The following is a 12944-nucleotide window of genomic DNA, read 5'->3' as shown; positions in this document are numbered from 1 at the left end:
AAAGAATAGATGCCCCTTGTTCCAGTAACAATAGGTAGATTTTTCTCTGCAAGATCTGGAAAAAAATCTGCAGTGTACCCACAGACTATAAGGCTCTTGCAGTCCCATAGAAATATATGAAGCGGCAGTGTGCATCCTCGACCACCACCTCATATGGGGGAGATACAGGACCTCCATTTATGTGATTGTTGGAGGTCCCAGTGGTTAGACCTGAACCTTATCCTAATCAGTAGTTTTAACCTATCCACTGGATTATAACCAGGATTATGACAATCAATTCCTTCCTACAGCATAAAACAGGCGAGTTTCCTTAACCAGTCTCCTCCTTCATGCTGTGAGAAAGGTGTGTTGCTGATAGTAAATCTAATGAGGAAGTAGAAGGTAATATTTTCAATGCTGGGAAACAGCAGTCAGATCACAGCGTAACTTGAGAGATTTACATATTTCATTTGAGCTTCTAGCTTCAAGTTTTCTCTGTCTACACCCATGTTACAATGATTCCCAAACTGGAAAGTCCAGGCTGACGAAACTCTCTCTTCTCTTCTTGGCTGACTTGGGCAGATTATATTTGAAGTTGTTTAGTCCACCATATACCACCATGTGTGCCTATGTAGACATGAACCAGCCAACCTATAGATGTGTTAGTGTATGGGACTTCAAAGGTTCTTCCCATGAACTGCTGAGTTTCAAAGCTGGTGAACATTTCCATGCTCTGGACAGGAGTGGGGACTGGTGGCTTGTGGAGAGACTGAGAGGAGATGGCAGTAGGACTGGCGAGAAAGGATACGTGCCATATAATTACATGGCGGAAGAAGGAACGGTGGAAGAGCAGTCGTAAGTAAGCCAATACTACAGTACATATGGTACTTTATCTAAACTGATAGAATCATTACATTTTGACTTGGCTTGACACATTATGTAGGTTAATTAGACAGTGTATATTTTTTTCTGTAATGCTACATATGTAGGAGAGATGAATTTATTTTGAGGCTGCATATTATATGTGTATATTACAGACATGCAACTATATTCTGTGACTGTCTTTCAATGGCACAGATTCATAGGCAGACCTGTTAGGAACAATATAATTTGAACATTTTTCTAACACCCATGAGCTCATAGCACACTGCATATTTTAGATAGTAAACTTCAGCAGAGTGCAGAATGTCTAGTGTACAAGATGATGTTGGAGACCCTAACTAGGTAAAAGACAGATTCAGGGCTGACACATGTATATAAAACTCAGGTCTATTATATGTATAAAAAGTTAACACTGTCCATACATACAAGTATCCGTAGCTATGAATTCCTCCTAAGATGACCATATGGTACGGTGTAAGAAAATAATGCGTTGTGTTGGCTTAAAAAAAAAAAAGTTAATAAATGGACTGCTTAACTCTGAATTTCTAAAGCCTTCAGAGATTGGCTGGTCTAATCTATGGACTGAATAGACCCATATTTTATGGGTAAATGCTTATATTTAGAGATGAGCAAATTTTTCAAAAATTCGATTTGCTGATTTCAAGAATTTTGGGGAAAAAATGTGGTTCGATCTGAATATATTCGCGATGAATTTCATAAAAAAACTGCTATATCCTGGCTGCAGGTGTTCTACACCTTTATAGTGGTGTAGAACAGTGTTTTCCAACCAGTGTGCCTCCAGCTGTTGCAAAACTACAACTCCCAGCATGCCTGGACAGCCTTTGGCTGTGCGGGCATGCTGGGAGTTGTAGTTTTGCAACAGCTGGAGGCACACTGGTTGGGAAACACTGGTGTAGAACACTGTGCCTTGCAGTAACACGCATAGGGAGTCTGCTGTGGTAGTGAAATAATACTGTGAGTCCGTATAACATGAAGAGGACAGGCGTCACACTTAGAATCACTGCACACGTCACTCATTTGGGCAGTCACGGGGCCAAAACTGACCAAATAACTCAAGTATGAACTCAGCCTTACAGGTCGATGTTAGCGCCAAGAAGAAGCGCACTCCTTTTACACCGCCATCAGCTGATTCCACATAGATGTTATCAAAACCTGTTCTATTAAACACTTATACAAGTAGAGCTCCCCGCGACAGAGTGGAGAGCGTGTCAGCAGTAAGTTTGTGTTGACCTCACTGATTATTTTGCCCTTCCTCTGATCCGTCAGAACAACAACCCCCCAAAAAATGGATCCTGTTTGTGGAGCATCCACCTTCACTCGGTCAGCATTTGGTCAGTAATCCATCAGTATTGCTAATGCCCCAAAAAAAGGAGTGGATCCAAAACAGAGATGACCGAGTCAACCATTTAAGAACACTGGGTTGCTGGTCAAGACATGACCGCTAGATGACACCGGGAGCTCAGGCCTCTCACTGCAAACCCTGCTGCCACGGCCCCTTACTCTGCTGCAACCTCTGCCTGCGCCAGAAACATTTAGGCCTCTGCCACTTCTCTGTACAGGGCCTGGCACTTCTCTGTCTGACATACTGTTAGATCAAATAAATAAATAGTAAATAAAAACACAACGGTTAATAAGCCCTTTTTTTTAACCACTAATACACGCCTAAAAGGGCGATAATTTTCTCACTTCACCACACAACAGCAAATACTTTTTTGTGCCACTAATACAGGGAGTGCAGAATTATTAGGCAAGTTGTATTTTTGAGGATTAATTTTATTATTGAACAACAACCATGTTCTCAATGAACCCAAAAAACTCATTAATATCAAAGCTGAATATTTTTTAAGTAGTTTTTAGTTTGTTTTTAGTTTTAGCTATTTTAGGGGGATCTCTGTGTGTGCAGGTGACTATTACTGTGCATAATTATTAGGCAACTTAACAAAAAACAAATATATACCCATTTCAATTATTTATTTTTACCAGTGAAACCAATATAACATCTCAACATTCACAAATATACATTTCTGACATTCAAAAACAAAACAAAAACAAATCAGTGACCAATATAGCCACCTTTCTTTGCAAGGACACTCAAAAGCCTGCCATCCATGGATTCTGTCAGTGTTTTGATCTGTTCACCATCAACATTGCGTGCAGCAGCAACCACAGCCTCCCAGACACTGTTCAGAGAGGTGTACTGTTTTCCCTCCTTGTAAATCTCAAATTTGATGATGGACCACAGGTTCTCAATGGGGTTCAGATCAGGTGAACAAGGAGGCCATGTCATTAGATTTTCTTCTTTTATACCCTTTCTTGCCAGCCACGCTGTGGAGTACTTGGACGCGTGTGATGGAGCATTGGCCTGCATGAAAATCATGTTTTTCTTGAAGGATGCAGACTTCTTCCTGTACCACTGCTTGAAGAAGGTGTCTTCCAGAAACTGGCAGTAGGACTGGGAGTTGAGCTTGACTCCATCCTCAACCCGAAAAGGCCCCACAAGCTCATCTTTGATGATACCAGCCCAAACCAGTACTCCACCTCCACCTTGCTGGCGTCTGAGTCGGACTGGAGCTCTCTGCCCTTTACCAATCCAGCCATGGGCCCATCCATCTGGCGCATCAAGACTCACTCTCATTTCATCAGTCCATAAAACCTTAGAAAAATCAGTCTTGAGATATTTCTTGGCCTAGTCTTGACGTTTCAGCTTGTGTGTCTTGTTCAGTGGTGGTCGTCTTTCAGCCTTTCTTACCTTGGCCATGTCTCTGAGTATTGCACACCTTGTGCTTTTGGGCACTCCAGTGATGTTGCAGCTCTGAAATATGGCCAAACTGGTGGCAAGTGGCATCTTGGCAGCTGCACGCTTGACTTTTCTCAGTTCATGGGCAGTTATTTTGTGCCTTGGTTTTTCCACACGCTTCTTGCGACCCTGTTGACTATTTTGAATGAAACGCTTGATTGTTCGATGATCACGCTTCAGAAGCTTTGCAATTTTAAGAGTGCTGCATCCCTCTGCAAGATATCTCACTATTTTTGACTTTTCTGAGCCTGTCAAGTACTTCTTTTGACCCATTTTGCCAAAGGAAAGGAAGTTGCCTAATAATTATGCACACCTGATATAGGGTGTTGATGTCATTAGACCACACCCCTTCTCATTACAGAGATGCACATCACCTAATATGCTTAATTGGTAGTAGGCTTTCGAGCCTATACAGCTTGGAGTAAGACAACATGCATAAAGAGGATGATGTGGTCAAAATACTCATTTGCCTAATAATTCTGCACTCCCTGTATTGGGCATCCTCAAAAAAAAATATAATACTCCTTTTAGGGGTTTCAGTTATCACAATCTCCAACCAGGAACAGAACGAAGGTCGAGACGGACACTTGGGTAAAGTAATGCTAATGATACTAGCTCCATGACAACAGTGTTTTCCACACACTGGCTGGAGGTGGTTGGTGGAGGCCTCTAGATGGTAGGGGCAAATTTCCTCCTTAGCCATTCTTTCATCTGCCCGTAACCAGCAGGGTTCAACACATTCCTGAGCACCTTGTAATTCTTCACATCATACAATTATTTTAGATCTGTTTTTTTTCTATTTAGCTTTGGATAAATATCACTTGACTAGGGATTTTAATTGCACTGCAATTGGAAATTGCATAGGTATGAGACCTATAGTAATGTCTCATAACCATGGGAAAGTTGGCTGACCATCTATATGTCTGCTATTACTGGCCTGTAACCCAGCTTTCAGAGACTCCAAAATGGCAAATCCGCCTATGTGGTAATAACCCTGCCCATTATATCCCATTCAGGAACATTTCATAACAGCCCTTTTAAGAGCTGTAATGGTTGCCATATTTGTTTTCAAGGTTTCCCCGCAAATAAGTACTAGTAATAGTAGTGGTATGCAGATGAGTTTGTACAAATCTACACAATGGATGGCGCCATCTCACAAGATCCTACACAATCACCTATTGAAGACTTAACCAAGGACAGTGTCTCAGCTGATTACAATGCCGCCCTTCTATTGTATATTCCATGTCCCAAGGCTTGTTAAAAAGTTGGAATCCCAACAGTAGAAAAGGATAATGAGGTGGCACTCACCCAGCAGTAATTCATAAAATGATCCTTTATTGATCCGGGATGCGAGTAACAATAACCAGCAGAATTAACAGGGGCGGACAGGTCAGCGGCCGGCTCCTCTCTCTGCCTGACGAAGGGCATCCTATGTGCCTGAAACGTTCCTTTGTGTACCACCATGTCCGGCCAATGAAAAACAATTAAGCATTACAAAAATTGGAGTGCTGTCTGAATTGTTTGACACAATTTGAGTTCAAGGAGGTGGAGCCTCGAACAAACCCCTGACGAGCACCCACACCAGCCAGAATAGACAGAGTGCTGTGATCAACTAGGATTTTCGTATAGATGTCTGTGTTTGAATCCCGTGCATGAAGTGTTGAAAAGGGAGTGTATGGCTGTGCCGCCCGGTCCCTCTACTACATGCACATTGTTAAAAAAGTTAGATTTTGACTAATAGGGAGTTACCTCCACAAGGTGGCGCTAGCGAGATGGTTTTCTTTCCTTGAGCGATACCTCTTTGCATATGGTTTTCCCATGAAACACTTCTAGTAAGTCTCCATACACAGCTGGTCTCTTTAAAGAGAGCCATTACCCTATGTAACCTTTGGTTCCCCTGCAAAGAGTTTTTAGCAATATGGAAATAAGCAAGGACATTGCTGTTGGTTTTGTGGCACTCAGCCCCGGCCTCAGACCGCTGATTGACATTCAGGCATCAGGAACATAATCTCGCCTAGATTTGTAACTCTGGTGTCAAAGGGAAGGCATGGTAAGAGAGAGGAGCGTGGCTTGAGTGCAACAAAAGTAACATCAACACCCTTGTTGCACTAAAGCCACATTTGGATAAAAAATGTACTTTCTTTGCATTGGAACTGCAGATCTACAAACCAAGGGCAGAATTGTAATCAGATTAGAAAAAGCTATTTGACACTGCCCCTGGTTATACATTGATGTCACTGGTGACAGACTCCTTTTAACTGTTAATGGTCCCTACAGATGGTTTTTCGGAGAACTGTCCCGGACAGAGGCTGTAAATCTCCTATTGAAAAATGGAAATAGGACCGGATCCTTCCTGATTCGTGTTAGTGACAAGCACGGCTTTACGTACGCTTTATCAGGTAAATCAATCTTGGAGCGGTCAGAAGTTTCTTCCATTATAAGGGCTCATTTATATACCGTAATTGTATGTGTTTTGCGGTCTGCAAATCGCAGATCCGCAAAACATGGATCTTGGCTGTGCGCATGCCACAATTTTTTATTTTTTGACTTCTGTAGAAAATTCCTATCCTTGTCCACAAAATGGACAAGAATAGGACATGTTTTATCTTGTTTGAGAACGGACATACGGATATGGACAGTACACGGTGTGCTGTATGCATTTTTTGCGGCCCCATTGAAAAGAATAGGTCCGCAAAAATAAAATAAAATGGAGGATTGGATGTGTACCAAAAATACAGTCATGTGAATGCACCCTACTACAGAATACAAATCCGTGATTCCACTAGCAAAATAGTAAGTGCAATTGTAGAGTATAATACAGGATATATGTACACCATTACGTCACCAGCATGACAGTGAGTGCAGCTCTGGAGTATACAGCAATACACTGATCAGTAATGTAATGTAATGTATGTACACAAGGACTCCACCAGCACAATAGTGAGTGCAGCTGTTGAGTATAAGGGTCCATTCACACATCCGTGTGTGTTTTGCGGATCCACGGATCTGTGGATCCACAAAACATGGTCATCGGCGATGTGCGTTCTGCATTTTGTGGACAGCACATCGCCGGCACTTAATAGAAAATCCCTATTCTTGTCCGCAATAAGAATGGGACATGTTCAATTTTTTTCGGGAAAGGAATTGTGGACCCGGAAGTGCGGATCCGCAATTCCGGATCCAGGCAGCACATCGTGCTGCCCTGTAGAAATGAACGGGTCCGCAATTTTGTTCCGCAAAATGCGGAACAAAATTGCGGACGTGTGAATGGACCCTAATACAGACTGTAAATACCGGACAAGCAATGTATGTACACAATAACTGCTCCAGCAGAATACTGAGTACAGCTCTGGAGTATAATACAGGATGTAAGTCAGGATCAGTACAAGATAAGTAACATAATGTATGTTCACAATATCTCCACCAGTAGAACAGTGAGTGCAGCTCTCAAGTATAATAAGTCATAATCAGTGCAAGATAAGTAATGTAATATATATCACTCTACGGCCTCATGCACACGACAGTTGATCGGGTCCGCATCTGAGCCGCAGTTTTTGCGGCTCGGGTGCGGACCCATTCACTTCAATGGGACCGCAAAAGATGTGGATAGCACTCCGTGTGCTGTCCGCATCCGTTTCTCCGTTCTGTGGCCCCGCAAAAAAAAATAGAGCATGTCCTATTCTTGTCCATTTTGCAGACAAGAATAGGCATTTCTACAATGGGCCGCCCATTCCGTCCCGCAAATTGCGGAAGACACACGGGTGGCTTCCGTTATTTGCGGATCCGCAGTTTGCGGACTGCAAAAAACTGAACGATCGTGTGCATGAGGCCTACATTTTCCACTACTACGTATATGAGGTGACAATTATTATGACTCTTCACATTGCAGTGCGCTCTCAGAACACTGTAAAGCACTTCAAGATCTTCAAGGATGAGCAGGGGGAATATCACTTGAACAGGTTGCACTTCTTTACGGATTTGAGTAAACTAACTGAATTCTACAAAGTGAAGCCTTTAGCAAATGACCTAGTGCTGACACATCCATGTTTGAAGGTGAGTTGCCAGTAGGTGGCTCTTTATTTTGAAAGGGAAATATGGTCTTGTTACTAAATCTCAGTCTTCGCTTCCTCTTACTGTTAGGGGGCCACACATAGCACAGTATGGCATTTCAAAGTGAGTAGACAACAATTGTCTAGGTATTTGATACAGTACATCTTCATGTGGCTGCTCCTTTAAGAGTCATCTGGTGAAATATTTGGTTTCGGCAGCCGCCTTAAGGGTTCACTTACTGGTTCAGACCTGCAGGAAATTGAGAATTGGTAGCAAGCTTGTTCTCAGACAACCACTAATACAGCTTAGCTAACCCCTAATCACATCATTTAACCACACAGTCATACTTAGCAGTGTCAAACTTTGGGGCATGTAAGCCATGCCCCTGGTGATGCCCAAATCAACCCAGGACTGCCCAGTTATGCCCCACTTAAAGGATATGTACATCTTCGGAGGCAATATTTTTTTTTTTTATGATTGCATGTTACTCATTTTCGGCTAAAAATCATTTTTTCAATTGGCCTTTATTAAAAATATTGAGCTGTTCTGTCACAAAGGGTTAACAGTTTTTCTAGCTGTGTGACTGGTACTTTCACTTTGTGCTGTCATCTGATAACCCTTCTCTCTAATTTACTAAGAGGTCCTAAACACTTTTTAAACCACATTCTTATCAGCGAGATAAGAACTTAGTTATAATGAGTGTTTATAACGTCAGAGAGCAGAGATAAGGAGCCGTCTGCTCCTGGTCTGACTGAAAAGACAGAAAATCCAAAGGGTGCTACTAGAGCATGTCATCTCTGTACAGAAAAAAGGACGCCATATTTTTTAATAAAAAATAAATAAATATTTTTAGCTCAAAATAAGTACAATTGCAGTACGCCAGTCCTTCAGGGTGAGCGAATGTGAGGTCACAGGGGACAGTTAACAGACCGAGGGTTGCTCTTGGTACGCACAATTTTTTATATACCCTGGGCAGGCGTACAGCAGTGATGGAGATGCTGGCACATAGATCCTCTGGGGCACTTTCTGGATATAGGGACCAGGCCTGGTGGTAGGTGAGGTGCCCTGGGTGTTGGAAGTTTAGCGTGCCGTTGGCAAGATCCCTTACAGTTCGTAACGCCAGTGCCGGTAACGGTGGCACACCGATTTGTTGGAGGAATAATGGAGGTACACACGTTTGTAGTGAACTAGAACTCCTCTTTACTGAACAGTTCAACTATGTACAGGCTTCAATCAGTTCTATATGAAAGATTTTAGTAATAGGCAGGCTTTACATCAATGGCAGGTAGAATCCTAGCAAGATAACTCAGAGGGAATAAACTCACAGATCAGGCTGTACTTTCTGCAGAATCCTGTCTGGCTTTCTCTAAGGCCCAAATGCCTAATAGCTGGCTTTATCCATCTTGCTCTGTACTTTGCAAGATGCAGGATCACTTCAGGAGGAAACTTCTTCTCCTGGACTAACTTCTGAGCTTCACTTGCTCAGCACTTCAGGCAGGCTAGACTAAACTACTTAGCCTCCAGGACTAGACTGGACTCTTTCCTGTCTGGGCCTAACTATATATACTAGGGGGGGGGGGTCCCTAGCTCCCTCTACAGCTTAGGAGTAGAGTTGAGCGAACACCTGGATGTTCGGGTTCGAGAAGTTCGGCCGAACTTCCCGAAAATGTTCGGGTTCGGGATCCGAACCCGATCCAAACTTCGTCCCGAACCCGAACCCCATTGAAGTCAATGGGGACCCGAACTTTTCGGCACTAAAAAGGCTGTAAAACAGCCCAGGAAAGGGCTAGAGGACTGCAAAAGGCAGCAACATGTAGGTAAATCCCCTGCAAACAAATGTGGATAGGGAAATGAATTAAAATAAAAATTAAATAAATAAAAATTAACCAAAATCAATTGGAGAGAGGTCCCATAGCAGAGAATCTGGCTTCCCGTCACCCACCACTGGAACAGTCCATTCTCAGATATTTAGGTCCCGGAACCCAGGCAGAGGAGAGAGGTCCCGTAACAGAGAATCTGGCTTCATGTCAGCAGAGAATTAGTCTGCATATCATAGCAGAGAATGAGGCTTCACGTCAGCCACCACTGCAACAGTCCATTGGCATATATTTAGGCCCAGCACCCAGGCAGAGGAGAGAGGTCCCGTAACAGAGGATCTGGCTTCATGTCAGCAGAGAATCAGTCTTCATGTCATAGCAGAGAATCAGGCTTCACGTCAGCCACCACTGTAAGAGTCAATTTTCATAAGTTTAGGCCCAGCACCCAGGCAGAGGAGAGAGGTCCGGTAACAGACAATCTGGCTTCATGTCAGCAGAGAATTAGTCTGCATGTCATAGCAGAGAATGAGGCTTCACGTCACCCACCACTGCAACAGTCCATTGGCATATATTTAGGCCCAGCACCCAGGCAGAGGAGAGAGGTCCCGTAACAGACAATCTGGCTTCATGTCAGCAGAGAATCAGTCTGCATGTCATAGCAGAGAATGAGGCTTCACGTCAGCCACCACTGCAACAGTCCATTGGCATATATTTAGGCCCAGCACACAGGCAGAGGAGAGAGGTCCCGTAACAGACAATCTGGCTTCATGTCAGCAGAGAATTAGTCTGCATGTCATAGCAGAGAATGAGGCTTCACGTCAGCCACCACTGCAACAGTCCATTGGCATATATTTAGGCCCAGCACCCAGGCAGAGGAGAGAGGTCCCGTAACAGACAATCTGGCTTCATGTCAGCAGAGAATCAGTCTTCATGTCATAGCAGAGAATCAGGCTTCACGTCACCCACCACTGTAACAGTCCATTTTCATAAATTTAGGCCCAGCACCCAGGCAGAGGAGAGAGGTCCCGTAACAGAGGATCTGGCTTCATGTCAGCAGAGAATCATTCTGCATGTCATAGCAGAGAATCAGGCTTCACGTCACCCAACATTGGAACAGTCCATTGGCATATATTTGGGCCCCGGCACCCAGACAGAGGAGAGGTTCATTCAACTTTGGGTCGCCTCGCAATATAATGGTAAAATGAAAATAAAAATAGGATTGAATGAGGAAGTGCCCTGGAGTCCAATAATATATGGTTAAGGGGAGGTAGTTAATGTCTAATCTGGACAAGGGACGGACAGATCCTGTGGGATCCATGCCTGGTTCATTTTTATGAACGTCAGCTTGTCCACATTGGCTGTAGACAGGCGGCTGCGTTTGTCTGTAATGACGCCCCCTGCCGTGCTGAATACACGTTCAGACAAAACGCTGGCCGCCGGGCAGGCCAGCACCTCCAAGGCATAAAAGGCTAGCTCTGGCCACGTGGACAATTTAGAGACCCAGAAGTTGAATGGGGCCGAACCATCAGTCAGTACGTGGAGGGGTGTGCACATGTACTGTTCCACCATGTTAGTGAAATGTTGCCTCCTGCTAACACGTTGCGTATCAGGTGGTGGTGCAGTTAGCTGTGGCGTGTTGACAAAAGTTTTCCACATCTCTGCCATGCTAACCCTGCCCTCAAAGGAGCTGGCATTGACACAGCTGCCTTGGCGACCTCTTGCTCCTCCTCTGCCTTGGCCTTGGGCTTCCACTTGTTCCCCTGTGACATTTGGGAATGCTCTCAGTAGCGCGTCTACTAACGTGCGCTTGTACTCGCGCATCTTCCTATCACGCTCCAGTGCAGGAAGTAAGGTGGGCACATTGTCTTTGTAGCGTGGATCCAGCAGGGTGGCAACCCAGTAGTCCGCACAGGTTAAAATGTGGGCAACTCTGCTGTCGTTGCGCAGGCACTGCAGCATGTAGTCGCTCATGTGTGCCAGGCTGCCCAGGGGTAAGGACAAGCTGTCCTCTGTGGGAGGCGTATCGTCATCGTCCTGCCTTTCCCCCCAGCCACGCACCAGTGATGGACCCGAGCTGCGTTGGGTGCCACCCCGCTGTGACCATGCTTCATCCTCATCCTCCTCCACCTCCTCCTCATCCTCGTCCTCCTCGTCCTCCAGTAGTGGGCCCTGGCTGGCCACATTTGTACCTGGCCTCTGCTGTTGCCAAAAACCTCCCTCTGAGTCACTTCGAAGAGACTGGCCTGAAAGTGCTAAAAATGACCCCTCTTCCTCCTCCTCCTCCTCCTCCTCCTCCTGGGCCACCTCCTCTTGCATCATCGCCCTAAGTGTTTTCTCAAGGAGACATAGAAGTGGTATTGTAACGCTGATAACGGCGTCATCGCCACTGGCCATGTTGGTGGAGTACTCGAAACAGCGCAACAGGGCACACAGGTCTCGCATGGAGGCCCAGTCATTGGTGGTGAAGTGGTGCTGTTCTGTAGTGCGACTGACCCGTGCGTGCTGCAGCTGAAACTCCACTATGGCCTGCTGCTGCTCGCACAGTCTGTCCAGCATGTGCAAGGTGGAGTTCCACCTGGTGGGCACGTCGCATATGAGGCGGTGAGCGGGAAGGCCGAAGTTACGCTGTAGCGCAGACAGGCGAGCAGCAGCAGGATGTGAACGCCGGAAGCGCGAACAGACGGTTGTGTATGAACTTCTGCACCACCAAATTCAGCACATGCGCCAAGCAAGGGATGTGCGTCAAATTGGCTAGTCCCAGAGCTGCAACGAGATTTCGCCCATTATCACACACCACCAGGCCGGGCTTGAGGCTCACCGGCAGCAACCACTCGTCGGTCTGTTGTTCTAGACCCCGCCACAACTCCTGTGCGGTGTGGGGCCTGTCCCCCAAACATATGAGTTTCAGAATGGCCTGCTGACGTTTACCCCGGGCTGTGCTGAAGTTGGTGGTGAAGGTGTGTGGCTGACTGGATGAGCAGGTGGAAGAAGAGGAGGAGGAAGCCGAGAAGGAGGAGGTGGCAACAGGAGGCAAAGAATGTTGCCCTGCGATCCTTGGCGGCGGAAAGACGTGCGCCAAACAGCTCTCCGCCTGGGGCCCAGCTGCCACTACATTTACCCAGTGTGCAGTTAGGGAGATATAGCGTCCCTGGCCGTGCTTACTGGTCCACGTATCTGTGGTTAGGTGGACCTTGCTACAGATGGCGTTGCGCAGTGCACACTTGATTTTATTGGATACTTGGTTGTGCAGGGAAGGCACGGCTCTCTTGGAGAAGTAGTGGCGGCTGGGAACAACATACTGTGGGACAGCAAGCGACATGAGCTGTTTGAAGCTGTCTGTGTCCACCAGCCTAAATGACAGCATTTCATAGGCCAGTAGTTTAGAAATGCTGGCATTC

The 12944-nt window shown here is 45.4% G+C and overlaps 1 protein-coding gene across 2 annotated transcripts in view; it reads left to right on the top strand.

Annotated features, from left to right (window-relative positions):
• Positions 1-422: 422 nt before the first annotated feature.
• The window catches only part of PTK6 (protein tyrosine kinase 6), a 37691-nt gene continuing 25169 nt past the window's right edge, over positions 423-12944 (top strand). Inside the window, exons 1-3 of one of the 2 annotated variants that reach the window (XM_044272852.1) lie at positions 423-838; positions 5957-6078; positions 7569-7732. In XM_044272852.1, coding sequence (XP_044128787.1) covers positions 759-838; positions 5957-6078; positions 7569-7732 — 366 coding nt within the window. In that variant the 5' untranslated portion in view covers positions 423-758. The remainder of the gene's footprint in view (positions 839-5956; positions 6079-7568; positions 7733-12944) is intronic. The other variant, XM_044272851.1, reaches the window with a different exon arrangement.

This window comes from Bufo gargarizans, unplaced genomic scaffold (genome assembly GCF_014858855.1).
Source record: "Bufo gargarizans isolate SCDJY-AF-19 unplaced genomic scaffold, ASM1485885v1 fragScaff_scaffold_136_pilon, whole genome shotgun sequence".
Taxonomy (NCBI): Eukaryota; Metazoa; Chordata; class Amphibia; order Anura; family Bufonidae; genus Bufo; species Bufo gargarizans.
This window is presented reverse-complemented; position numbering and strand designations above follow the sequence as displayed.